General features: G+C 49.6%; 10 protein-coding genes across 10 annotated transcripts in view; 3 read left to right on the top strand and 7 right to left on the bottom strand.

Moving 5' to 3' along the window:
• Window positions 1-361: 361 nt before the first annotated feature.
• Window positions 362-1,265, top strand: TERG_05798 (uncharacterized protein; the record flags this gene model as incomplete). The annotated part of the gene is made up of 2 exons (XM_003233881.1): window positions 362-741; window positions 812-1,265. The coding sequence occupies 2 exons, from the start codon at window positions 362-364 to the stop codon at window positions 1,263-1,265; spliced, it is 834 nt and encodes a 277-aa protein (XP_003233929.1).
• A 480-nt stretch (window positions 1,266-1,745) lies between these two features.
• Window positions 1,746-3,565, bottom strand: TERG_05797 (uncharacterized protein). The gene has a single exon (XM_047748497.1). It carries the CDS (start codon window positions 2,985-2,987, stop codon window positions 1,836-1,838), a length of 1,152 nt encoding a protein of 383 aa, XP_047604480.1. The 5' UTR covers window positions 2,988-3,565; the 3' UTR covers window positions 1,746-1,835.
• Window positions 3,566-5,381: 1,816 nt separating this feature from the next.
• On the top strand, window positions 5,382-7,558 carry TERG_05796 (uncharacterized protein; the record flags this gene model as incomplete). Its single annotated transcript, XM_003233879.1, has 3 exons — window positions 5,382-5,946; window positions 6,040-6,521; window positions 6,578-7,558. 3 exons carry the CDS (start codon window positions 5,382-5,384, stop codon window positions 7,556-7,558), a joined length of 2,028 nt encoding a protein of 675 aa, XP_003233927.1.
• A 231-nt stretch (window positions 7,559-7,789) lies between these two features.
• Window positions 7,790-9,105, bottom strand: TERG_05795 (uncharacterized protein; the record flags this gene model as incomplete). Its single annotated transcript, XM_003233878.2, has 2 exons — window positions 7,790-8,893; window positions 8,950-9,105. The coding sequence occupies 2 exons, from the start codon at window positions 9,103-9,105 to the stop codon at window positions 7,790-7,792; spliced, it is 1,260 nt and encodes a 419-aa protein (XP_003233926.2).
• A 2,428-nt stretch (window positions 9,106-11,533) lies between these two features.
• On the bottom strand, window positions 11,534-12,316 carry TERG_05794 (uncharacterized protein; the record flags this gene model as incomplete). The annotated part of the gene is made up of 1 exon (XM_047748496.1): window positions 11,534-12,316. One exon carries the CDS (start codon window positions 12,314-12,316, stop codon window positions 11,534-11,536), a length of 783 nt encoding a protein of 260 aa, XP_047604479.1.
• A 513-nt stretch (window positions 12,317-12,829) lies between these two features.
• TERG_05793 (uncharacterized protein) lies at window positions 12,830-15,322 on the bottom strand. The gene has a single exon (XM_003233876.2). It carries the CDS (start codon window positions 14,743-14,745, stop codon window positions 13,714-13,716), a length of 1,032 nt encoding a protein of 343 aa, XP_003233924.1. The 5' UTR covers window positions 14,746-15,322; the 3' UTR covers window positions 12,830-13,713.
• Window positions 15,323-16,836: 1,514 nt separating this feature from the next.
• Window positions 16,837-17,316, bottom strand: TERG_12338 (uncharacterized protein; the record flags this gene model as incomplete). Its single annotated transcript, XM_047751307.1, has 1 exon — window positions 16,837-17,316. One exon carries the CDS (start codon window positions 17,314-17,316, stop codon window positions 16,837-16,839), a length of 480 nt encoding a protein of 159 aa, XP_047606690.1.
• Window positions 17,317-17,470: 154 nt separating this feature from the next.
• Window positions 17,471-20,026, top strand: TERG_05792 (uncharacterized protein; the record flags this gene model as incomplete). Its single annotated transcript, XM_003233875.2, has 5 exons — window positions 17,471-17,536; window positions 17,602-17,755; window positions 17,837-18,105; window positions 18,166-18,717; window positions 18,787-20,026. The coding sequence occupies 5 exons, from the start codon at window positions 17,471-17,473 to the stop codon at window positions 19,864-19,866; spliced, it is 2,121 nt and encodes a 706-aa protein (XP_003233923.2). The 3' UTR covers window positions 19,867-20,026.
• A 99-nt stretch (window positions 20,027-20,125) lies between these two features.
• On the bottom strand, window positions 20,126-23,249 carry TERG_05791 (urease; the record flags this gene model as incomplete). Its single annotated transcript, XM_047748495.1, has 5 exons — window positions 23,036-23,249; window positions 22,746-22,859; window positions 20,515-22,683; window positions 20,273-20,452; window positions 20,126-20,206 (listed from the first exon to the last, which is right to left on the bottom strand). The coding sequence occupies exons 1-5, from the start codon at window positions 23,054-23,056 to the stop codon at window positions 20,126-20,128; spliced, it is 2,565 nt and encodes an 854-aa protein (XP_047604478.1). The 5' UTR covers window positions 23,057-23,249.
• Window positions 23,250-23,316: 67 nt separating this feature from the next.
• The window catches only part of TERG_05790 (uncharacterized protein), a 2,084-nt gene continuing 379 nt past the window's right edge, over window positions 23,317-25,021 (bottom strand). Inside the window, exons 2-3 of the mRNA XM_003233873.2 lie at window positions 24,195-24,635; window positions 23,317-24,135 (exon numbers count right to left, since the gene is read on the bottom strand). Coding sequence (XP_003233921.2) covers window positions 23,533-24,135; window positions 24,195-24,635 — 1,044 coding nt within the window. The 3' untranslated portion in view covers window positions 23,317-23,532. The remainder of the gene's footprint in view (window positions 24,136-24,194; window positions 24,636-25,021) is intronic.

Raw genomic sequence — 25,021 nt, 5'->3', positions numbered from 1 at the left:
TTACGACGTCATCATTAGCTACGTATCGCAATAATGGATAGAATACCAGCACCATCTCAGCTCTCTATCGCTCGCAATTGGCACCCGAACTTGTAGGTCCAAGGAGAAAAAGTGCTGTATCGCTCTCGTGATGTTGATCAGACGAAAGATGAAGTCGAACGTCGTCCCTCTTTATACGTCGGTAGTTCTAATACCTGCAACCAAGGTCCTCAATGCGGTAAATAATGGATATATGTTATTCCGACACCGACGAGGCGGCCGGAGGTAGAAGTGACATGGATCAAAATGGAGACCATGAGGTCAGTCAAAAACGAGTTGCAATTCGCTTTTAGGGAGCAATCTCTCAATGAACTGAATCGCAATGGTCAAGCCTCTATCTTTCAAAGGAGATAAAAAGACGAAGAAGAGAAAGCGGCAGCCTGATGACAACGAAGAGAGTGCCACAACCGAACCTCCCAAAACCTCCGCTGCGGATACTGAAGCTACAGCCGACGATGATGGCCAGAACTGGGTCTCTGCCGATATACCAGCTGAGATAGCAGGGCCTGTTTTACTTGTGTTGCCATCAACTCCACCGTCATGCATTGCTTGTGATGTCAATGGAAAGGTATTCGCCAGCGAGTTGGAGAACATTGTAGAAGGGAATCCAGCTACCGCGGAACCACATGACGTCCGCCAGGTATGGGTAGCAACAAAGGTTATAGGGAGTGAAGGAGTCAGTTTTAAAGGACATCACGGAAGGTACGGGCTATTTTAATTTTCTAGCATTTATTTGGATAGCAACAAGCTAACTGGAAGCCCCATTGAAAAGATACCTTAGCTGCGATAAGTATGGTATTTTAAGTGCCAACTCATCTGCGATATCAGCTCTCGAGTCCTTTGTCCCAATTTCTTGTCCCAACTCCCCAGGCATGATATCACTTCAAATATGTGGGGGTGATATTGAAGCGTACATTTCCTCCAAAGAACCTCCTCCAGCTACTTCCAAGCCGTCAATTGAAATCCGAGGTGATGCCACTGAAATCTCATTCAATACTTCTCTCAGAGTCCGGATGCAGGCGCGTTTCAAACCAAAAACGAAGTCTGCAGCCGCAAAAGAGAGCAAGGCGTTGGAGAAGATTAGCCGGAAGGAATTAGAGGAAGCTGTAGGTAGGAGGCTGAATGATAGTGAAGTAAAGCGACTGAGGAAGGCACGGAGAAAAGGAAATTACCATGAAGAAATCCTGGACGTCAGGGTGCAAGGTAAACACGATAAGTTTGCCTAGCCTAGCTGCGCCTTAAAAAAAGGCGCCGTAGGTGTATAATGACCAATAATGAAAGCAAGATACTTTGAGGCCAAAAGTGTACAAACTGTACCACGACGTTAGTTGTTCACAAGGTGGAACCTCTCCATCAATACTCTCCAAGCGTTCCAGGATGTTGAACCCCATAATATAAGCAATACCCTCATAGAAAGTAACACGATCCATAAGACTCAAAGGAGTAATAACATAGATCACAAAATATCATTAAATCGTCATTAGCGTATGCAGAACGCCGCTATCATATCGTATGTACCTTTCCACTCGTCGACGAGAGAAATGCTCATGTCAAATATACAAAAATCCTTATAAACTACCCTGGGTCCATGAACAGCCACCCAACGCCATAACCCCAGTAATCATCCTCCCTGACACATGCATATACAAGGAAACGTAACAGGAAGTGAAAATAAAAAAAAAAAAAAAAAAAAAAAAAGAATAGGGGAAAAATTCCTGGTATAAAATGTCGGGGTAATGGAATAGTAATGCAGTCTTATCGGAGAATGGGGAATAATCGGTGTACAACTTTAAGCCCTAATCAAGAAAGTTAGATACTGACAGGATGAGGAAGAAGGGGAATACCGCATGATAGGAATGGAAACTTAAGCTCGTACATTTTGGCCTGGCAGCAGCTCGTTCTCGCTCTTCATCTTCGGCCATCCTCTCGTTACCAAGCATAGCAACTGCTCTTTGACGCATTGCCTCTTGCCGCTCTGTACTATCTGCTGTATTATTGCGCAAGTTTTGTGGAAGGTTTATTAGCGGAATAATTGGTGTATTAGTCCTCGGATTGGTTCGTTGTCGCTCCCGTTCTTCTTGTATTCTTCTAGCAAGTCGTTCTTGACGAACCATCAAGTTTGTTACCGTTTCCGGAAAATATCCAACTGGAAGGACACTGATCTTGCACACCGGACATAAACTGCTATTTTGCAGTAGGAACGTATCAATACACCCGGGATGGAATATGTGTCGGCATGGGAGTTCCCGAACAGTAGTTTCTCCAGAGACATAATCTTCGAGACAAATGGGGCATGTGCATTGCGAGAATGTGAGTTGACCAACACCCTGATTGGAAGGCAAAGCTTGAGTCCGAGTATCTGCTCTTTTTCCTCCTTTGGCTTGCGCAAGTGCAGTAGACCCTCGAGAGTTACCAAACAGGTGCGAAACAAAGCTCCGTATAACAGCAGGCTTCTTGCTGTCTGGGGTGGAAGGTGACGGTGCTTGGTCAATGTTTTGTGAGACTGTTGTGACGGCTGGTGCAGGAGTCATAATATTCCCGTCATTAGAGTAAGTGTAGAGAGGCATTTTATCAAGGATATGCTGAGGCACAGTCATTCTTTTGATGCCCAGCATCTCCAAATCCACCTCCCCTGCCTGAATCCTGCGCTGCAATGACAGACGTCGTCGTCTTTGGATGTACCGCATTAAAATCGATGATATGATGATAATGACAATAAGTACTCCGAGAACTGCCAGAAGAAATATCCATAAGTTTGGCATCAAACTCCGGCCTCGCGCTAGAAGGATGTCAATAAATATATTCACCTCGGAGCATAAGCGACAGAGTTCCCTTACCAACATCAACCCGAGCAAAAATCCTTGCACGTGCCTTGGGACCATATTCGCTGCTAAGTGCATCTCCATGTGGTACGGACGACAAATTTCCAGAGTATAGGGCGATTTCATTTACTAGTTGCTTTCCATAAGCTCCGGGAATAGCATATACCGGAAACGGGTGGTTCAACTTCCAGGTATCGTCCTCGTCCAACTTCCATATAGTACCATTTCCCATCGGCAGTTTGCTTGTTGAGTTGTTGGGAATATAAAGAACAGTACCAACTACACGATCATTGTTTGCTGCATCCAAGAATGCGAGAGTACAGTTCGGCGATATCCAAGGAGCGATTGCCATGAGCGCACACGGGGGTTTAGGGAAGTCAGAACGTCGGGTAACATTGGGCGGAATCAGGCTCTTTGCCTCCTCATTGCAAGCATCATTGGAGAGCTCGGGCACATATAGTAACCCACTGATAGACTCTCCAGGTCCATTTGAAGAAAGCGTCACAAGATTGTCACCAAGATCGAGTTGATAAGAGACGGTATCCTAAATCAGGGCTCATGTAAGCATTTGAGTGTTCGGCGGTCCGCGATGAACCTGGAGATGACCATACATTTAGAGGTAGTGGAGAGTCGCATGTTTCTCCTGGTAAAACCAGTGTGCCGACTCGAAAGGAGCTCGATGCTAAGCGGCATTGCGTGAGCGAAAGTCGATGGGAGAGCCGGGCCGACCAGACCAGACTTACCCATGAGATATCAGGATATAACACCAGGGCTAGGGCCCAAGTACGATGTGAAGGGAGCACTCCGGTTTCGGCTCGATTTCACGAACAACTTTCCCACCGATACAATCCGAGAGTTGCAACAGAGGAAATTATTATTTTATCATAAGAAATATATCCAGCACGGGCGGGCGGATCTTGGGGATGTGATTAAGCATTTATAAGTCGCCCCGTCTCCAGCCGCAAATCATTTTGCCCAAACACCACAGCCTGCGCACTTTATACTGGGGCTAGGATTGCCTCGCTTGAATACGATGACAAAATCTAATCCTCAGCGCTAATCAAATTCAAGGATGGTGTCACCTCGAGGCTGGTACGGAGCACTCAGGTACGAAACAAGCCAGGAAGATGGCGATCAACTTGTCAAAAAATCCTTCACAGGCAAGCAGGCATGCCAGCGATTAAGTGATGCGGGACCAACTCTGTTCATCCGAGTAATAAAGCCGGGACTGAGACGCGGAGAGCGCTAGAAGATGTGCCCCAGACGGACTGCTCCAACACCCAGCCTGATCAGCGTTTAAAGCTTGGCTCGCAGGCCCACGAGACTTGAGGGTGAGAGCTATATTTATCAAGCTCTAGATCACCAGCAGTACCAGGCACTTTCGGACAGGCTGAATCGATCCAGGAGTGTATGTAGAGCATTTATTCAGGCGATAATATAAGTAGTAGCGACTTCAACTCCAATAACAGCAGTATTTGCCCGTGAGGGTTGCCACTTCTCACTGTTTCAGAAACAAGACGTTCGCTTGCTAGTCATTGAATCCCAAAGACAGCGAGTCCATTGAATACGGTCGGGTCTTTTTTCTGTTAAAGATGGCTGCAAGCTTTCGGTTACAAGCATGCCACGCTTACTCCATACATGGCGTGTTCACGCCACCAGGTGGGCGCATTTGTTTCCAAATCACTCATTTTTCCGTGTTCAACACTCAATAATGACTGCCAGTTCGATGTGTGAATTTCGGGATTTTCGGCAACACGGAGCTGTTGCCATGGATGATCACTAGTTATGATTTGGTAATGAAGTGTTCCGTCAAACAGTCGAAGCTCCAAGGGGTCTAAGCCACAGCATGATTCCCTACTGGTTTCAGGTGAGACTTTACCTCCATCACACAGTTTGGAACCGCAATCGAAAACACCCTTATGTAAAAGGATATTGATTTGTCATTTTCAAGCCAGCATTGAGAGGTATTAGTCAGGTCATTTCAGCGAATCATCAACCAGCTGTCGAGAAACAGAGGGGAGCTTGAGCATGTTAGCCGTAGGAAAAATCTCTAAACTGTCAATTAAAGGGGTCTGTCTCAGCATCTTCGTCTATCACAAGCACCCATGGAGCAAGTTATGGATTATCTCTCTCTTTCGTGTAACTGTATTCGCATCTTGGGTGCTCGCTCTGTCGTGTCAGAAGGTGGTGGCTTGAGAAGTCGTTTTTTCTCGTGTCAGAATAAGGTCGTGTGTTATGTAAGATAAAGTGATTGCTAATAAAGTTCAGCACGGGCCAGTTCCAGAAAACGGGGCATGGAGGCGTCAGTGCGGCAAGTTTGTTCAACGACAACCAAAGCAGAACGCGAAGCCGCACGCTGAACTTGATATCGACGAAGCGCAACCTACTATTACCCATCGGTACCTATCATACATCCCCGCCTTCCATTTGAACGACGATCTAAGCTCAGTGGAAGATTTGCTGCGTTTCCCGAGCTTTCTTCACATTCTCCGATCGCCACCTCCACGCTTGAACAGCGCGATGCCGCCAGGTCTCGGGAATAAGAACAAGGGCAAAGGCCGCGAGCCTAGAGGTTCCAGGAGCCGCAATACCACACCCAGCTCTGCGCTCAGCACAAGCGCCAGTACAGTTACCGGGATTGGCTTATCCACGGGCTACCTCGATAATGATGTCTCCAAGCTGCTCGTGCCGACTGGCGTGCAGTATTCCGACGTTCTTGAGAAATTTGGAGGAGTAGGTCAGATTCCGGATCAGAGAACACTCGAATCCCTGGTGGAACAATTGAAGACTCTAGGGCAGCTTGCAGAGACCAGAGAAGATGCATGCAATGCTGGCATGAGAGAGCTGTCGCAAAAGCGAAAAGAGGTGCTAGAAGAGCAGAGAGAACGGGAACAGGTGGACAGGGACACTGAAGAGAAATTACGAATGAAAAGAGAGGCAGATGATGATGAAGAGGATTCACGAATTCTTAAGGGAGGTAGGATAAAAAAGCGGAAAGAGAAAATCATCCCGAAGGACGAGAGACCGCTCTCCCATGGTGCCCATGGTGTTGCAAGACAAGATGGACCTGAAGGGAAAGTTGATGGTAAGTTGAGTCCAGCAATGATGTCGATGGAGTTATAAATCTCGATTCTGGAGCTTCATGAGTCCGCCCAGATTATTAACGTACGGCTTATAGTGTCCCATAAAAGAGGGAGTAAAGACGCCCCTGTCGGCTCACCTAAAAGGGTACGAAATCAACCGTCAAGCGCATCATCTCTGTCTCCACCTTCTTTCCATTCGCCTCCCCCTGCTACTGCTGGTTCAACCGCAGGAAGCCCCGAGTCCGTAGACAGTTCAGAATCCCATCAACCAGAACCTGCTCCCGCCGTCCATCAATATCAAGTTTTTGGGCCCGACCCTTTACAATTTGACGACCCTACAGTATACCATATTCGAGAAGTCACACCCAATATGTCAGTTGAAGAGAAGAAGAAGATATATAGCGTTGCAAGCTTCCCTGAATCCGACTTGAAGCATTTGATGGCTGGTGAACCACCGGATAAGGATTTTAGCAATGCGAAACCCACGAACCAAGTCAGCGCCAATACTTTTGCAACATACCTAGAACCATATGTCCGACCCCTTACGGAGGAGGACATAGCTTTCTTAAAGGAAAAGGTACGAACCTTGCACCGTGAATTCTTTTCAATTCCACAGTAAATCTGACTGTATAGGGCGATCGTGCTACTCCCTTCCTAATGCCCCGTCGTGGGAAAAAACATTATAGTGACATTTGGGCTGAAGAGGATGGTATAAATATGGACTCAATAAGCCAGGACCGAGACAAGTTGCCCCTAAATCAGGGTAGGGGTAGTATTGACCAGATCACAGATGAAACCTGTGAGACAGACCAGGTTTCAGTTCCTCCTATGCTTAGTCGATTATACTCTCTTTTACGTTACGAGCATCGTACCCTTCCTGATGATGCAGGTCAACCTGGGAACGAAGAGTCAACCGCAAACGGAAATATAAATGCTGACGGCTCAATGGATATTGACCAGCAAAATGGAGACACGGAGCCAAAGCAGCTAAGTTCAGCCACCTCATTCCCTGAATCTTCCTTAAGCGGATTCAAGGTTCCAGCCGCCAAGCTAGACCATGCCCAGCTTGACGAACGATTAAAGGCAGAGCTTCGGTATATCGGCTTCCTGGGGCCTGAGGACAATCCAGACTATGATGCCCACTATGATGACGATATTGCCGAACGGCTCCGTATCCTTCAATCAGAGCTTAAGAAACAAATGATCATTAATGGCGCACGGAAAACTCGCTTATTAGATATTGCTCGCGAACGGTTGGCTTACCAGGAATACAGCACCATACTCGACGATCTGGATACTCAGGTACAGCAGGCATATCTTAAACGAACACGTACTCTAGGCAAGAGCAAGAAAGGCTCTCATGCGAAACATCGGCCCGGTGGTGCAGGTGGAGGCAGTCATCCTGTTAGCACGGCTGGTGTTGGCAGACCTGGGATTGGTGACATGGCCCGTACCCTTATGGACCGTCGCAAGAGATGGATCGATTGCATTGGTCCGGTCTTTAAGGACTGTAAGTCTACTGTGCCTGGTAAAGACGAGAGTATCTGGGAACCTACGGCAATGGCAGATTTAGAGAAGGCGGAATTGGAAGGATGGGATGAAGAGCAAGAGTGAATTACAGAATCACTTCACGCGGCGTTCTCCGTGTTTATTTATTTATTTATTTATTTATTTTCTTTTGGGGGGGGATTAACTGTGAGTCATACATAGGGTGGATAGATGTAGGGTTGGCGTCTCGTGGGATATGAAGATGACAATCTCGCCGGCAGAGAGTATAACGAATTAACACGGAGATACATAGTAGTTTTTATGGGGATTGGTTAGTTAACTGATGGTGTATAAATTTTACGAGTGGATGATCACAACCTCCCGTGGGTATCGCTTTAGTCTAGCTGTAAGCTCCTTATCAGTGACCTCAAGTTCCGTGCATATTTCATCAAAGCAATGAGTTCCGTCGAGATATTTGGCAAGAGTCTTGTTGTCTATACCATAGTCCCCTGCCTCGCCGTCCTCCTCCCCCTCCGAATCATCATCCCCAAACCCGTCATCATCACCATCGTTACCCTCGTCATCGTAGCGATGAAGCGAGCGACGGTTACGTGCTCGGCTTCGAGGGGAGAGGGTAGATGTATTTTTCGATAGTGGCTTGCTCGTTGACAGGGGGTCAATACCACCAGCTGTAGAGCCTAGGCGGTCACGGGTGAACGGGTGGGCGCTCCGGTCAGTTGCTGCACCAAGGGAATAACCCGCAATAGGAAAAGTTGAAGGGAAGTGGTTTGACTGCCTTCTTTGGTGGGTGTTTTGTATAACCCTTCCAGTAGCAAAGGGATATTTATGCACTCGGTACAAAAAGCCCTTGATGACACCAAAGGTGATAAAACGGCGGACGTCAATATTTGCAAGCTCGCGCATATGCTTTAGGTACCATTGTTTCACGGTCTGGCCTTGTTTTAAGCTCGAGTATAGCTCTATGAGACCGACTCCATCGACGATTGTTCTCGAGTTAAATTTACTTGAGCCCTCGCCGGAAGTAGACGGGATGGAAGTATCGATCTTTGGCCAGATGCTGTCATGTTCCACCCAAGGATCGTCATTGGGTACAGATACCTTATGGCTGGAGTGTGATAGCGAAGCCCTTTGAAGATTAGATGCAGATGAAGATATGCCCAGGGTAGAAGTAGGTCTAATCACAGGCGAAGATTCACTAATGGGTGAAAACCGTATGTTAACGTACCGTGCACATTCACACTGCATCTTTTTGTCTGTGACGATAGTAGAACTAAACTCCGCAGTTGGAGCATAGATGGCGGAGAATGAGAATATATCCAGAAGGAATGCACATCCGTAGTATATCAGATGGCGTATTGCGCGGCAGGTAAGGGTGAAATCAGCATCAGATAGAATGGATATTTTCCGAACGCTATTGATACCATTGATATACGGAACTATCTGTGTTGAACATTAGTAGGATTCAAACGATGAGGCACAAGAAGATGGTATCATACCCTTCTCATAGTCAGGTCCCAGTTCTCATCCATGAAGGTCTCACACCGAACAGTGAAAAGGGGAACATGCCATGCTTTGACGATAGGCGGCGAAGGGTATAGGGGAAACAGCTTGACATTAAGGGTATTCAATTCATCTGGTATAGCAGTCAGCATACAGCAGCTGATGGCCTAACCAGGTAGCCAAGGTTGAGGGTAGCGTACCAATTGGAATCATGCACTCGTAATAATTATTCAGATCCTCCATCAGCGTTTCGCACAGGCTATATACCTTGCCTTCTCCGTCCTTGGACGTATCTTTCGACAAGAAGCCAGACTGCTCTTCGAGCCCGCACATCAGATGCGCCAACTTCTGCACCACACTCTTGTAGGTCCCCCATTCGTCCTCTTCGCTCAGCACAATGCAGAAGTTAAATATGAATTCATTCCGGTCGTAGCGAGGCGACTTCATGCAGACGGGGGATCCGAGTATTCTGTGTCCGCCTGTGCAGACGTGGATGAGATTCCCGCACAGCTCCTGTCGAGGGATGACGAAGAAAGAGACGTCTGAGAAGCTAAAGAGGGGAGAAGATCCCGGCGGTGCGGTTGGAGAGGGAACGATAGCTCCATCAGGTACTTGGTGAACGACTTTGGGGCCTGTACCGCTTGTGTTAGTATATGTCTACTTGATGTATGAAGGGTGAGTCGGTGGTGGTGATGGTGACGGGGGACGTTGGCATGCCTGACTGAGTGTCGAATCGGCTGTAGAAGATGGCTTTGATCATGATTCAATCGCGGTTCCTGACGTAGAGGAAAGAGAACGACCCGATAAGGGCGACATAACTCTCTCCCGGTTGTTTTAGACTTCCAGTGGGTTGTAGCTGTGAACCTGTTGCATCGTTCGAGCTCGTTTGTCAAGGTACGGCCAGCCAGTTAGTAGTCATTGAAGGAAAGGTGTTTTTACGTTGACAGCAAACAAACATAGTTAACCATAACACATAACTAACTAGCTAATGGATATCGCCCTAACCGCTGATATTCAACCACACCGGACTGATTGGACAGTAGGCCTTTACGCCCCTTTATTGCAAATGTCAATATCCAATATGACGAGAGGGTGACGCTCGCACCACGCTTGATAATCCCACTGGCAAATGGTTCCAGAGTAGAGCCGCCCCCAGTTACGGCTGCCTAGCCTGTTTCAACGCTACATCCCAGCCTGCTGCCAATGATTAGAACTGCATGTCGAGCTCCAGCTCATTTCAAATGGAGAGACAGGACTCCTCCACAGCCACAATAAGTTTTTTGCCGCCAACTATGATGCTATGGTAGCAGCAAGGAAGGAGTTGGAAAAGGTGGATAAGTCGAAGATGAACAAAGATCATAGAGATATGAGAAGGTTATTCAGTATCATAAAAGCGCAGAAAAAGCGTACAGGTATTAAGAAAGTGGAATGGAGAAATCCTTTCTGAAATGTAATTAGGATTTTACAGATGTAGGAAATTTGGGGACTATGTAACTATCATAGTTAGAAGACTAGTTAATTAAGCTATCTTAATACTATCTCATCATGCACATTTTCAGTTTTAGGCACTTTACCCCAGTTGATAGCACCCAGGTATAAAGCTAAGTTACACCCTTGCACCATTAAATAAATTCTCAATGAGTCCTATTTAGCTTTAGTTTATATTCAATATGTACTTACTTTGCAGTTATTAAAGGTATATGTTTCAAATAAAGCTTATAACAGATTCCATATATCTAAATCATATACTTGTATAGCATGCTAAAAACACCCATCATCTATTTTATCCTCGTCTCCTTTACACTAACATTTGAGAATAGGGAATGAAGTAAATCCAAAGATATCAGGTCTTGTCCAAGTAGGTTAGATAGTGGGGGGCTGCTATCGATAAACTATCTCTCCGTCGGGACCCAATGCCTCCATCCAATACCTCTCAACATCCTTATTAGGGCGCCAGTCTTGTACATCACATATAAAGCTAGGCATCTGGATTTGTGGACCTGGAAGAATGGGCTCTCCATGCCACTAGTACGATAATGAATGTCAAATTGCCGTTTAAAGCCTGCGACTTTGATAAATTTTGGGGATAACGGTGGGTTGGTACAACATAGGTCAACTCGCTTAATAGAGGGTGCATAACGGATAGCCTGTGCCATGGCTATTAGAAGGGGGTCCATCCTCTCAGGATTTGGAATACTGCGAAATGTGTTCTCAGAATCCTCGTTGCTATAAGATACCTGGGTATCATTCTTACTAGTAGCCCCTATAAACTCAGAATGGGAAGCAATTTTTGAATCGCCCATAAAGTACCACTCCCCATTGGGAGTAGCTGACGATATCGAAATACATAGCTCCTTTAATTTTGGCCAAAATGGTGCCGGAGCCGGCTTGAAGTTATCATATGGCCAGAAGGAGTCTGGTGAGATAATATGACTTCCGTTAATATATACTATCGAAACGCCTGTTCGCTGAATGAACTCGTGGAATGCAAGATTCATTGGGCCCACTAGCGAGGAAGATGGGACATAATTCGGAGGATCAATTGCTTCATCCGGTGGGTCGGAGTACTCCATTTCAAGCTTAAACTTCCTTAAGGAATGGGTATATAGAGAGAGGGCATTTGTAAAGGCTATTAAACCAGGTATTGGTATAAATTGTGAATTTTATCTGATGTATAAGCATATTGTACATACTAGGCCGAATTATCTTCCGGGTTTCGTCGCCAATATACTCTCGATGGTCATCATATTGTTTAGCAGAGACTTGTAAACCCTTAAGCTTGCCTGAAATAAGAATGCCTGATGCAGGGTCTAAAATACGTGATTCGTGACCATGGCGAGAAAAAAAGTCAGATACACATGAGAGGATAGGCAACCTTTCGTGGTTCAGGAGTTTGATATATCTCCCCCTAATTCCAGCGAAATGGTCCAGATGATAGAAGCTATCGCTCGGCGAAAATATATAGCGTATAGATAACCGCAGCCCATCACCCCTTCTAATATTTCTCTTGACATTCTCATCCTCACTAAAGGTCTCAAGCATCTGGAATAGCTCAAGAATAGCAGTGGAGAATACTTGATTGTTGACCTCTTCATGCTGATGGTAATTATCCCCGTCGTAGGCTGGTAGAAGAACCTGGAAATCAAGTGACTCAATCAGAGCTTTGCGATGGGCCTCGGTTTCACGGAAGAGACTGGCAAACGTAGATAGCCTAGTGTTCTTAATCTCGAGACTTCTGAAGAAGAACCGTTCAATAACGCGCTGCCAGCGACGAGAAACGGTCAGATATGGCTTTAAATGGTGTTTCTCTTTTCCGATGTAATCAAGAATAGTTAGAAAGATCTCTTGCGGGACTGTTTCCATGGTGGCAGTGATGCCTGGGATTGTTCAATCTTTGAGAGCCGAGTGAGCGAATATTAACCGAAAGCTACTCTCTCATGGGGGTATCTTGGTCAATTAGACAAACTCTTGTCATGTTGTCAGTTTTTTGTATTAGTCATCTTATCTCGCTACACCTTACTTTAGCACATTCGATAGATCCTCAATATCATCATCCTCCTTTCTGATACATGTATACGTTTGTATATCATCACTTAAACGCGATGGAAAGTTTTTGCCAAGGACTGTTGTCACGTGCTGACAAGTTTATGTCAGAACATGAACCACAGGACCAGCTAACTATATTCTTATTTACTTGACAAGCCAGTTTGCGCTCGCTACGCTCGCTATAGAGAAAAGAGATATTTACTACTTTCTATTGGATTACAAATTAGTTATTCATCGGGTATCAACTAGGTATTCCTATTGGCTAAGAATATATATTTCAATTTATGCCCACCCATTCAACCAATCAACACCACATACCCCCTTATGCTTCGCAACGGGGTGGTGTTGATTGGTTGTCTGGACGGGCCAGTCAGCTTTTTCCTATAAAATTTATGATTGGTTACATTTTACGTAGGAGCGGAATAATTATTTTACCGATCACGTGAACGTAAAAATTCACAGACTTTAGGTACCTATTCTTTTATTATTAGGTATACAGAGATAGAGAAGAGATAACTCCAAGTACACCAACATACAAGCACTTAAACAAGTCAGATGGAATGCTAAGTGATATATAATTGACATACTCCGTAGTCAGTTTTTCTACAATGAACGTGTGAAGGTGAGAATGAACTGTTGTTCCCCTGATTGCAAACAGGCTAAATACAATATTAAATAAGCCTTGCTAGAGCATAAAAATGCAATGAACAAAGATTAAAAATGCAAAGGCCACTATCAAGGAAGTAAATAGAAATATGAATAGGAACATATAGATAGGAGCATCGCATGCTGGCGCTCAGGGATATCATAAAAGGAACGAGAATATATGCCGAAGGAAGCTGAAAAGGGAGTCGTTATATGAAGCTTCAGAGAGAAAAAGCGAGCAGCGGAGATAACGAGGCGTAAGAGGAACAGGAGAACAGATCTATCCATAGCCATAAGGTCTTGGGGAATACGTAAAAAGGTTCTGCGAAGAGAAGAGCTGAGATGAGACGAGGATAAGGAGTACGGGACTGCAGAGAGCGAGATGCTCGCTTGAACGCTAGTAGTGTCGAGAAGAAGCAGTCCCATAAACACCATTAATCGAAATTGAATCGAAGAGAAGAGAGAGAGAGACAGTAAAACAATAAGGGGAAAGTCTCCTGTATCAATGCGCCGGTAAAATGCCTGGATAAAACGAAAGCGGTAGAAAAAAAGGAACGAAACGAGGTTTTTCAGCTGTGGTGGTGGAGGTCTCTTGATGGCTGGGCTGAGACGGTCGTAGAAGGGGTTGAGATCGGTGCTATGGAGTGAATAATGTCACTGTTTATGGCTGGTGAGCCGGCAGAGTAGCTGCGATATGCAGGACTGGGTGATCCTGGCCCTGCAAGATGTGGATGATGGTATTGGTGCTGATGATGGTGGTGGCTCTGGTGGTGCTGGTGATGCTGGTGTACGGCCACACCTCTCTGTGTAAAGTCGATGGCTCGTCCTTCACGAATGGCATCGAGCATGTCGGTATAACCACCCCGTTCGATAGCCTCCTTGAGCCACTGCTCCCATATCTCATCAAGGGCAACGTTGATCCCACGCTCCCGGGCTGCAGTGGCTTCCAGGAGGTGTTCGTTCAGGGCCACTCCATAGCTCTCCAGGTCTTCGTCGCTGCTGCTATCCTCAGTCCCGCTCTCACCGGTAATGGGTCCGTTGGTGTCTGATCCGGCGTTGCTAGGCAGTATGGGTCCGTCAATGATCTGTGAGCGACAGGAAGAGGAAGAGCAGCACTCGTCGTCCTCTTCAACCGCTGCTACCTCTGCTTCTTCGGCTTCGCTCGCTTCTCGTACGGGTGCAGCATGTACGTGGAGCGTAGGCGGCATCGACGGAGCAGCAGGCTTGATCTCGTCTGCGGTGGTGTCTCGCACTTTGATGCCGGTATCTCGCTCGTACCGTTCTCTGGCCGACTTTGTGCCCTCCCAGCGACAGAGGGACGAGATCTCGGCCTCGGTCAGCCCGAGCTCGTCAAAGACCTTGAACAGCTTCTTGTGGTGGTGGAAACGGCCTAGTCTCATGCGATGAGGGCCATACGAGTAGTCTAGGCCGGGATACTGAGCTTCAATGCAGTCGAGCGTTCCATAGAAGGTCGATGTCTCTACTCGCACTTCGGGGACGAGGTTTCTGGTGATGTGCGAGGAGAAGGAGGACGGGTCATTGCCGCGAGGCTTGCTGAAGAGGGCGTTGTACACCAGGTGAGTGAGCGAGGGCTTATGCATGGCTGCGCTGGAGCTGGTGCTGCTGGTAGCGTTTCGGCGATTTTCTTCGGACTTGACCAGGAGGTGAGCTTGCTAGGCCGGAGCTTGCTTGATTCTTCTGCCACTCTCAGGACGGTCTCGAAAGGAGCAGCGAGATAGATGGATGCGAAAGGCTGTCTTCTCCCTTGCAGTGAGGAGAAGCTGAGCTGTCCCGTCTGCCGCTATGATCGCTGTTTAGTTGCAGCTCAGCCTCGATGTAGGCGGGAGAGACAGAGTCAGGGGGGGTGGCAGGCAAGACGCAGGAGACCAGTAGAAGACAGACAAACCCAGCAGGCCGGCGAGCGAGCAGGAGGAGTATTTATGTCTTCCCGAGACGCTCCAGCCCGACGATCGAGCTGCTCAGTCTATTCGCTGGCGTCTCCTTTTATTTTTCCTTTTCCTTCTCGCTATTTTTCTGCTTTTCCGTCGTCTTTCTTTCTTTTTCCTTCCAGGGGATGGAGGAGGCAGAGAGATGGGATGTAGAGAGGGCAGAGTAAAAGTTAAGCAGGACGAGATGGAGAGCCTTTTCTTCTGCCGGGCTCTAATTTTTTATTTTTGACAGGCCTTTTTGACAAGGCTGATCTTGCTGAGAAGGCGGCAAAAAGGAAGCTCTTGTGCTTCTTATATAGCAGCCAGAACTGTCTGTCCCTGGCCTTCTGGGGCAGAGGGAGGGATGATCGGATATAGCGTTGGTTATATAACTAAAGAACGCCGGGGCTGTCTGGGGGTCCAAGCAAATAGCCAGAGTCGAAGATTGATAGAGACGCAGAGGAAAAAGCAAACAAGGTCAAATAAGACAGAGCTCACACTAGGTTAGTTATCGACAGCCGTCCTTTGGGGGCCTCTTCTCCTGTCCTGCGGTTATCAAGATAGCTGCTGGTGCTGGTGTTTGACGTTTGCTGCAGCTGCTGACGAGGGCATGGACACGCCGTCTGCGCACAAGAGAAAGGCAGAGAAGACAGAAGAAGAAGAAGAAGTAAGAAAATAAGAAGGATAGGAAGGATAATAAGAGGAAGAAGCCTGGAGTTGAGCTCGGGTGGCACTGGTCAGTGAAACGAAGAAAAAGGTCATCTGAGGACGGGGATGCTGCTGTATACAACACTCCACACTCACTTCTACCCAGCTGCTCAGTCCATTTAGTTATACTCAGGGTCAGTCGAGCCGTGATCTCTCAAGACAAAAGAAGAGGGAAAAAAGACGGAGATGGTCTACGGCGTGTCCCCATTTATATAGTTAATTATCCGTGGGCAATCGCCTTGTCCAAAGAATTGGGGGTTTATATACAATCTGCCCCGGTCCACCATGCACAGCAGCAGCTTCGTGGCTACATCTACTTGGGCTAACTCGCCGTGGAGAGTGTGAATAAAAAGCCAGACCAAGAGAGTCTCCCACCGAACAAACCCCCGTCGGCCGGCAGACGTGGGCTCTCTAGTAGCCTGTGCTGCCTTTTCCTTTTCCTGCTTTCTCGAGCTGCGTGGTTGGCCTGCAGATTCTGCAGTGGAGAAGCGAAGGGGGAAAAAGACCAGCAGCACCGGATGCATGCCCCATGCCAGCAAGTCAGTCAGTCAGTCACTAGTTAGCTGGTTGGGTCCTTGACTAACTGACCGGGTCGTTAGTTCACTGGCTGACCCTCTTTTTCCTTGTGTCGTGAGCTCTTTTCTTCTGGCGTCTGACTGTCTGACTGGCACCTTGGGTGAGGCATCAGATTCGTGGCAAATGGAGGTGGCAGCAGCCCTATCATCGACGCTCGACGGTCCGATATACGAGCACACCCGGACCTTATTTTGAAGCGACTGAGGTCTGATCTCCTGCGCTCTCAGGGTGGGTAAAAATGTTCCGTCAGGACTTATGCCAATTTTAATTAATTAAGCAGCCGAGGTCTAGTCCCTGCCCTTTATCTGCTCTTCCCCTTTTCTTCTTTGGCCTCGTTCTGGCTTCCTCGTCTCCCTTTTCCCCTTGTTGATGTGTGACGGTTTGGATGGTTGTCCAACCCGTCCTTCTGCCCGGACCAGAGGCTTTGATCGCCGATAAGCATTGTGATACGGGGTACATGGAGTAGCATTCGACGGTTACCTAGACGTCAATGTTAGCAATCCGTTCTATAACGCTGGTACGATGTAGTAACAGTAGCAGCAGCCGTAGTTTGTCGTTGAAAGCAGTGAAGAAGCTCGAGGTCGAAGCGTGGCTTGGCGTGAAGCTGAACCAAAAAACGACCGCCAGGCAGCGACCTCCAGCCGGGGCAACCAAACTCGAGTATAAGAACATCATGAAGATGCATGGATAGAAGCGCCGAGTAGACACTGCTGAGACGCCGCATAAATGTCGACGTTTAACGGCATCGTCGAAGGTTTGGCCTCTTCTCACTCTCTGCTCACCTTCGTAGCTGCTGACACTGCCTGCAGAATTTCCGTATATAAGAAGTGATAGCTCCAACATCGCCAGCTGAGAGAAGGGCAAGATCTGACTGACAGGCTGATAGTCGACAACTTCCGCAAGCACCCGGAGTGGCCTGCACCGCTGGCCTGTTTCCTCAGCCATGTCCACAGTGACCATCTCGTGGGGCTGGAATCCCTCAGAGCCCCGTTTGTCTACTGCTCCGCGGCCACCAGAGAAGTAAGCGGACACATTTGGCACTGGCTAACCGCTTGATATATCCCATTGTTAACGGCCGTAGATTCTCTTGCGTATTGAAAAATATCCCCATCGGATGAACTTTGCCAAGGGGATTCTAGAGTCTAGAAAGCAGCATTACAAACATCTGGCAAAGCTACTGGTGAGGATGTTTTTATGCCGTTGGGTGACGGCTACTTGATATTGGTTCTAACAGTACCACTATAGAGACCAATTCCGTTGCAGGTCCCGACGGAAATAGAGCTTATGCCTGGAAACACCATAAGAGTCACCCTATTCGATGCTAATCACTGTCCTGGATCTGTCATGTTCCTCATAGAAGGCGATGGCAAGGCAATACTATATACAGGTGACATCAGAGGTAAGGTCAATAACTCATGCTTATAGGCTGATTAATCTCAATATTCTTATTCAATAATATACTTGCTGACCGTCTCTCCAGCTGAAGCATGGTGGGTACAGAGCCTTATTAGAAATCCAGTGTTAATACCGTACAACATGGGGGACCGCCGTCTAGACACTATATATCTTGATACCACCTTTGCTACAAAGTCAGATATCCACCAGGTCTTCCCCTCAAAGGCAGAAGGCATACGGGAACTACTCAGTAAAATTAAGGGGTATCCCGAGGACACTATATTCTACCTTCGTAGCTGGACATTTGGCTACGAGGACGTATGGCTGGCTCTCTCAGCAGCCTTGGGCACAAAGGTAGGCAGATCCTCACTAATCGGCTATTCTAGGCCTTGCTGCTAACATTTGCTTTGACAGATACACGTCGACAGGTACCAATATAGATTGTATAACTCGCTGAGTTCTAGACCAGGAACCGGCTTTGGGGTAGACGACTCCCTCTACCTTTGTGGCTTCAGACTCGGCAACTCCTCTGTTCCGGGGTGTTTGACAAACGATCCGTCCGCCCGCGTCCACAGCTGCGAACCGGGGGTGATGTGCTCGCGAATAACGTCTGGGAAATCAGTCGACATTACTCCCATTGTCACACGAACTCAAGACGGTTATGAAATACCCGAGGTCGGGGCTGGAGGTGGAAAAGGAGATCTCGAGCAGAGCCACGAACTCGAACTGCCTGATCACGCAACCTTTAAGCGTTTTCTAGACCTGTGTAAGGAGCAGATAAAGGAGCCAGACACAAGGGATCTGGTAGTCTCGACTCTATCTAGGGCGTACGAGTCTACGAGAGCAGCTATCTCCTTGGGCGAATACGGATTGAAAGATGAAGAAGAGATAACCCTTGCAAAGCTTGTCACTACCATCGGGCAAGGCCTGAAGCAGAAGGAAAAGGAGTCCTTACCAAATACCATTGTAAGCATAGTTTGCCTGTCTTACCTACCCCCCTTTCACAAGAAATTACAACTAACCATCGCAATACAGAAGTTTCCTTACTCCCGCCACTCCTGCTACTCTGAACTATGCCAGCTCGTCGGAGCATTCAGGCCTAGGGACATATACCCATGCACAGTTGACCCCCTTACCTGGACCGAGGGAGTCTCCATGCGGTCCCTATTCGGCCATTTATGCTCAAGCAGCACATTCCGTCATGACAATAGGATGCGAGAAGGAAACCCTCGGCCTTCAAAGCGTCAAAAGCGCGGAAGTGATGCTCAATCCGAAGTTCTCTCCAGCCAGCCCTCAGCAGCAGACTCACAGCACAAACTCGAGCTGCAGCTAACTTCAAGCCAGCCGCAAGAGGACATAAACCATCTTTCTCAAACCGGGGAGCAGGAAGACCTCGAAGACTCTCTAGCAGACTATCCCACCTCGTTCCCAACCCAGTTGACTGCGCAATCATCAGAGTCTCCGGCAACGAGGTTCAAGGCAATAAAGCAAGCTATGCTTGAAGACTACCAAAATGACGAGATAAACTTTCTGTTGCCTTCTTTTACCGATTCACAGCCGGATGTTGAGCCGACTTCGCACCAGCTGCATGTATCTAAGGATTCGGAGGAGGCCCAAATACACTCGCAGTCCTCGGTTTCTCAGCGAGATCTGCAAATAGAGCAGGAGGAGCTAGACTTGCAGCTTAGCTTGTGTGTTTCTCGCACATTCACCACGACTACCAATGAAGAGGACCAGGAGGATGATGATGACGAGGGTGATGATGGTGAAAATACCAATAATGACGGCGAAAGCATCGTTTCTCTATCGTCCTCTGCATTCTACTCCCAACCCCAGCCGCAGTCTCAGCCTCATGTTATAATAGTGAAACCGGCGGAGAATTGTAACCAAAATCCGGCAGATACCATCTTAGTTCCTTCATCGGCTCCCGGCCCGGAGACAGATATTGACTCTGGCCCTCCTGGACCCTGCAGACCCGAAGCCAGCTCGCGTGCCAGGAAAGAGCTGCGCGTGGCTGCGTATCGAGCCGCGAAGAAAGGAACATACCAGGCCTGGACGAATACGTGTCCATTGATAAGTGTGGATGACCATACTCATCCGGAGATAGAGTTGTGATAGGCACATACATACATGGCTTATGCTTCTGGTGTTTTTATATGATACCCCCTTACACGCGCATATGCAGTGACATTCTTGATATTTCCTAAAACTGAAAAGCCGAAAGTCGATATAACATAACTAGCACAACATAACGTATAAACTATATATAAATGAATGATATAAGATAAAAAAAAAAAAAAAAAAACTCGCTAGGAAAGATTCTTCATGTCCGCCGCCTGCTTCGTTCAAATTACCACCCTTGCTTGATTGGAGCCTAGTATATGAAATAGTCCTGGCATAGGGGGAGGATATCGATTGGATCCGCATCGCATACCATTCCATCTGCCTCGACGGTCTGTACAGCATTAGCCAATGTACCTCAGTCAGAGCATGCATGCATGTGGCTTGGCGGGAAACTTACGTAGCTTTCTGGATCGACGTGCATTTTCGGCCTGGTGTCGTTGAACTTCATGTCTTCTTTGCCTATGTTTCTGCAGTTCTTGACTGGTTCGACTCGTTTCTTGATGTCGTAAGTATCGATCACGCCGTCATCAACAGACGACTGAGAAACGAAGATAATGGATGTATTTGGTAGACAGCTCTAGAGAGAAGTTAATATGGAGATAAATATGCTACTAAAAGGGGGTTGGGGGAGACACGTACAGCCCACATAGGTCTTGACAGAATCGGCTCAATGGTCGGAATAGAGCCGTTTGCATCGCCCTGTAGAATAGTTAGATGGTGTGAGGATCGGAGGGAAAGGGGCAAATAAAATACCATCTGTGCTCTGGCAATCATGCCGCTCTTGAGGGTGAGATTAGGCTTGACGCCGAACTCGGCAAACTTCCACAACACCAGGTCTGCTACTTTGCCCACCTCGACGCTGCCGATGACATGGCTCATGCCCTGGGCAATGGCTGGGTTGATGGTATATTTGCTCACGTACCGCTTGGCTCTGAAGTTGTCGCATCCCGTACCTTCGTCTTCAGGCAGAACACCGCGCTGCAGCTTATTCTTGTGGGCGGTATGCCACGTTCGAAGCACGACTTCTCCGCAACGGCCCATGGCCTGAGAGTCAGAGGACATCATGCTGATAGCGCCGATGTCATGAAGGACGTCTTCGGCAGCGATGGTTTCGGCGCGAATACGTGACTCGGCGAAGGCTACGTCCTCTGGTATATCCTTTGACAGGTGGTGGCAGACCATTACCATGTCCAGATGCTCGTCTAGAGTGTTGAGAGTGTATGGTCTGCTTGGGTTGGTGCTGGAAGGTAAGACGTTGGGGTGTTCGCAGACAGAGATGATGTCGGGGGCATGGCCGCCTCCAGCACCCTCGGTGTGGTAGGTGTGAATTACTCTGCCCTTGAGAGCTTTGATGGTCTGCTCGACGAAGCCTGATTCGTTTAGGGTATCAGTGTGAATCAGGCATTGGACGTCGAGCTCGTCGCAGACAGAAAGACAGCTGTCGATGGCGGCGGGAGTAGCTCCCCAGTCCTCGTGTATCTTGAGCCCAGCGGCGCCGGCACGAATCTGGTCTCTGAGACCGCGCGGTTCACTATCGTTGCCCTTACCGGTGAAAGCAAAGTTCATGGGGAACCCGTCGGAGGACTGTATCATCTGGCGAATGGAGTTTGGAGACGGGGTGCAGGTAGTTGCATTGCTGCCCTCGGAGGGACCGGTGCCGCCTCCCAGCATGGTCGTGATGCCGGACGAGAGCGCTTCGTCTACCTGCTGGGGACAGATGAAGTGGACGTGGGTATCGATACCGCCAGCGGTGACGATCATCCTCTCGGCGGCGATGATGTCTGTAGATGAGCCGATGACCATTCCGGGAGTGATGCCATCCATGACATCTGGGTTTCCTGCTTTGCCGATTCCGACGATGATGCCGTCCTTGATACCGATGTCCGCCTTGTAGATGCCGGACCAGTCGAGGATGACGGCATTGGTAACGCAGCTGTCGAGCACTTCATGCGCATGTCTGCCGGTGGCCTGTCCCATGCCTTCTCTCAGCGACTTGCCTCCGCCAAAGGTGCATTCATCGCCGTAGCTGGTGAGATCCTTCTCGACCTTCACCCACAGGTCCGTAGCAGCCAGCTTGATCAGGTCACCGGTCGTGGGGCCAAACGTGCGCGCATAAGCCTCGCGGGTCATGGTATACGGCTTGATCAAGCTGGCATCGGCCGTAGGCTCCGGGGTATGCATGAAGCCGGCCTGGGCGATACGGCTGAGGATCCTGTCCTTGCGACCATGATTGATTTCACCAGTTGCCAGGAAATTGCCGCCCTTGATGACCTTGTGGCCCGCAATCTCGACGAGCTGGACGGTCTTGGACTCTCCGGGCTCGAACCGATGGGATGCTCCGGCGGGTATATCCAGACGGAAGCCGTAAGCCTGGGCCCTGTCGAACTCGAGCTGGGGGTTGGTCTCGATGAAATGGTAATGCGAGCCGACCTGTATCGGCCTGTCTCCCTTGCTGGTGACACGCAGCTTGATTCTCCTGCGTCCGGGGCTGAGCTCGATCTTGGACTCTTTGACCACGACGACGGCCCCCGGCATGCGTTCGGGCAGGTACTCTTCCGGGTCCGGGTCCGGGAAGAGGTCTTCTGGTGGCACGGGCAGGAAGCTGCCGTACAACGCCTTCTCGAGGTCTCCGTCGTCCGAGCAGATGGGATTGTGGACGGTGACGAGGTACGATCCGCAGACGAAGGTGCCCTCGACCTGCAGCTGGGTCAAGCTGGACACGACGGAGGGCAGGACATGGCGGCGGCCGAGCATCGACTTGCCGATGGCCATCAGGTCGGCCACCGTATGGTTTCCATCCCGGATCAACTATCTCGATCAGCTAACTAGATCTCAATGTATATATGTATATAGATCGTGTTGGTGCTCACCTCGTGGAGGTTGGAGGATATCAATGCCGTGGCTTCTGCATGGTTGAGACGGACGCCTCTTGCCAACCGCCGCTGCGCCAGGAAGCCCAGCTGCGAGATGGTGAGTTTATCGAGCTGCAACAAGTAGACAGTCAGTCAATTGAGTCTTTCTTGATGGACTTCATGAACTTCATGAACTTCATGGACTTGATGGACTTCATGGCCGCTGCTCGTCTCGCCCGGGGCAAAGGATGGGATGGAGCAGCCCCAAGCATTGGCGACGAGGCGGCGGCCAGTCAGCGTCAACGCACCTCTCGGGGGACGAGGCGCATCTTGCAAGCCAAGCACGATCGAGCTGCTGGTTCCTGGTCGGCCTGGAGGGCGTCTCCTTGCTGTCGTCTAGTTCTTGTCTATCGATAGCTATACGAGCGAGATCTTGATCTGGGGATATCGAAGGTGTTGTTGCATGGAGGAACAAGACGGCCCAGCAGATCCTGCCGACTTTCCGCGCTGGCTCGCTGTCGCCTGCCGAGGCCTGCTGCCGCTAGCTTGAGAGCAAAAAGTCCCAGCTGTAGCCGGCGTTACTTGTTTACTTTTGTAAGGGAGAGGCCGAGATGGGGCTTGTAGGAGGTCGAGACAAGAGAAGACTTTTATTGGGAGTACAGATAACTAACGGACTGGACATGAGATGACAGACGCAGAACCAACGGCCAACAGCTAGAATATAAACACAGACAAGCCAGATGGGGGGGAAAGGCAAAAGATACAGACAGGGAACACAGTAAGGAGGAGAAAAAAACAGGTTTGCTCACTCGTCAACGGCGCTCTTGCGCTTCTTGCGAGCCTTCTTCTCGGACCTGGGGGGCTCCGGGGCGGGCGAGGCCACTTCGACAGCAACGTTCGCAGCAGAGGCCCGTCTGTCCTTGTCCTTGCTCTTGCTCTTCTTCTCCTTCTCCTTCTTCTCGGGCGACGACTTCTTGGTGGCTGGCGTGGGCGTCTCGATGACAGGCGCCGGTGCTGGAGCTGGAGCTGGAGCTGGAGCTGGAGCAGCGGCCTTGGACTGGCGACGTTTCTGCGACTTGGGCGTTGGCTTGGGCGGAGACGGGGTGGGAGTCGCCTCTGCCTCGCTTTCTGACGAGCCTGCGGACTCGGAGGAGGTGTCTTCGGTGGTGGCTTCGCGGACCGCCTGTTGGAGCTGCTGCTCAGCGGCCGCGTCGTGATCGTCGTCCTCGTGCCGAGCGGCCTCCTTGGTCGATGGCTTGCTGGACTTTGACGTCTTTGCTGCCTTGGCTGGCTTGGGGGTGGCTGGCACCGTGCTGTCGACCTTGTGTCCCGGCGGCAGGCTGGCCTTGTACGCGCTCATCTCCTCGTTGTAGACGGCCAGATTCTGAGCATACAGATCTTTCCATTTCTGCCGGCAGTCAGCATACTCAATACACTCAGACCTAAGACTGTGAGAGAGAGACCTACCTGCTTCTCCTGGGGAGGCATCTTCCCCCAGCGACGGGTCCCTTCGTCGGCCACCTCCTTTGGCCGGGCATTCGCACCCAGCTCGGCCGCAATGTTGGCTCGCTCATGCTTCATGTACAGGAAGTACGCGGTCAGCGCCCTCTTCGGCGCATTGGGGTCATGCACTCGCTTGCGCTTGGTGCCAGCTACCGACCGCGCTCCCGGGCTCGCTGCTCGGCCAGCCCCCTCGGCAGCAGAAACACCGCCGTCGGCATCTGCACCACCGCCGCCGCCGCCGCCGCCCGTGACGCTGGACGGGAAGATGCCGTTCTCGAGCAGCGAGTTGAGGCCGCCGATGTCGATGGAGGACGGGCCGCGGTTGAGCACTGTGTTGGCGTGGTTGATGTAGGCGCGCGACAGGTCCGAGACGGCCGACTGGAGCGCGGCGAGACCGACGATGACCTGTTCGCAGGTTAGCTCTGCAGAGAAGATGGCCGGCTGCTGCGCGCCCAGGAAGAGGTCCTGCGCCGTCGAGTTGATGCGGTAGGTGAGCAGGGTGATGGCCTGGACGAGGTCGAGGGGAGCTGCTGGAGCTGCTGCTGCTGTGTCCTGCAACAGGAGGCCCGGCGTTGCAGTGCGACCGCGGCCGGGCCCAGGCGTCGTGGCACGGCTGTGACTCCGCGCAGGCATCGTGGAGGGTGTACTCTGCAGCGAAGAGGTGTAGACAGGCAGACAGTAGAGACGGGAGTGTGATAGAGGAGGACAAGGGGCTGGGTGGTGTAGCGTCACGGACAGGCTGGGCTAAGGGGGCAGCAGGCAGCTCTTTGGGGGGGGCGCGCGGGCGTGTT

The sequence above is a fragment of the Trichophyton rubrum genome (genome assembly GCF_000151425.1).
Source record: "Trichophyton rubrum CBS 118892 genomic scaffold supercont2.6, whole genome shotgun sequence".
In the NCBI taxonomy this organism is placed as follows: Eukaryota; Fungi; Ascomycota; class Eurotiomycetes; order Onygenales; family Arthrodermataceae; genus Trichophyton; species Trichophyton rubrum.
The sequence above is the reverse complement of the archived record's forward strand: the minus strand, read 5'-3'. Positions and strand labels throughout refer to the sequence as shown.

What these genes read in the sequence shown, in the direction of transcription:
- TERG_05797 (XM_047748497.1), bottom strand. Translation starts at nt 2,987, where the DNA reads ATGAAATCGCCCTATACTCTGGAAATTTGTCGTCCGTACCACATGGAG.
- TERG_05793 (XM_003233876.2), bottom strand. Translation starts at nt 14,745, where the DNA reads ATGCATAAGCCCTCGCTCACTCACCTGGTGTACAACGCCCTCTTCAGC.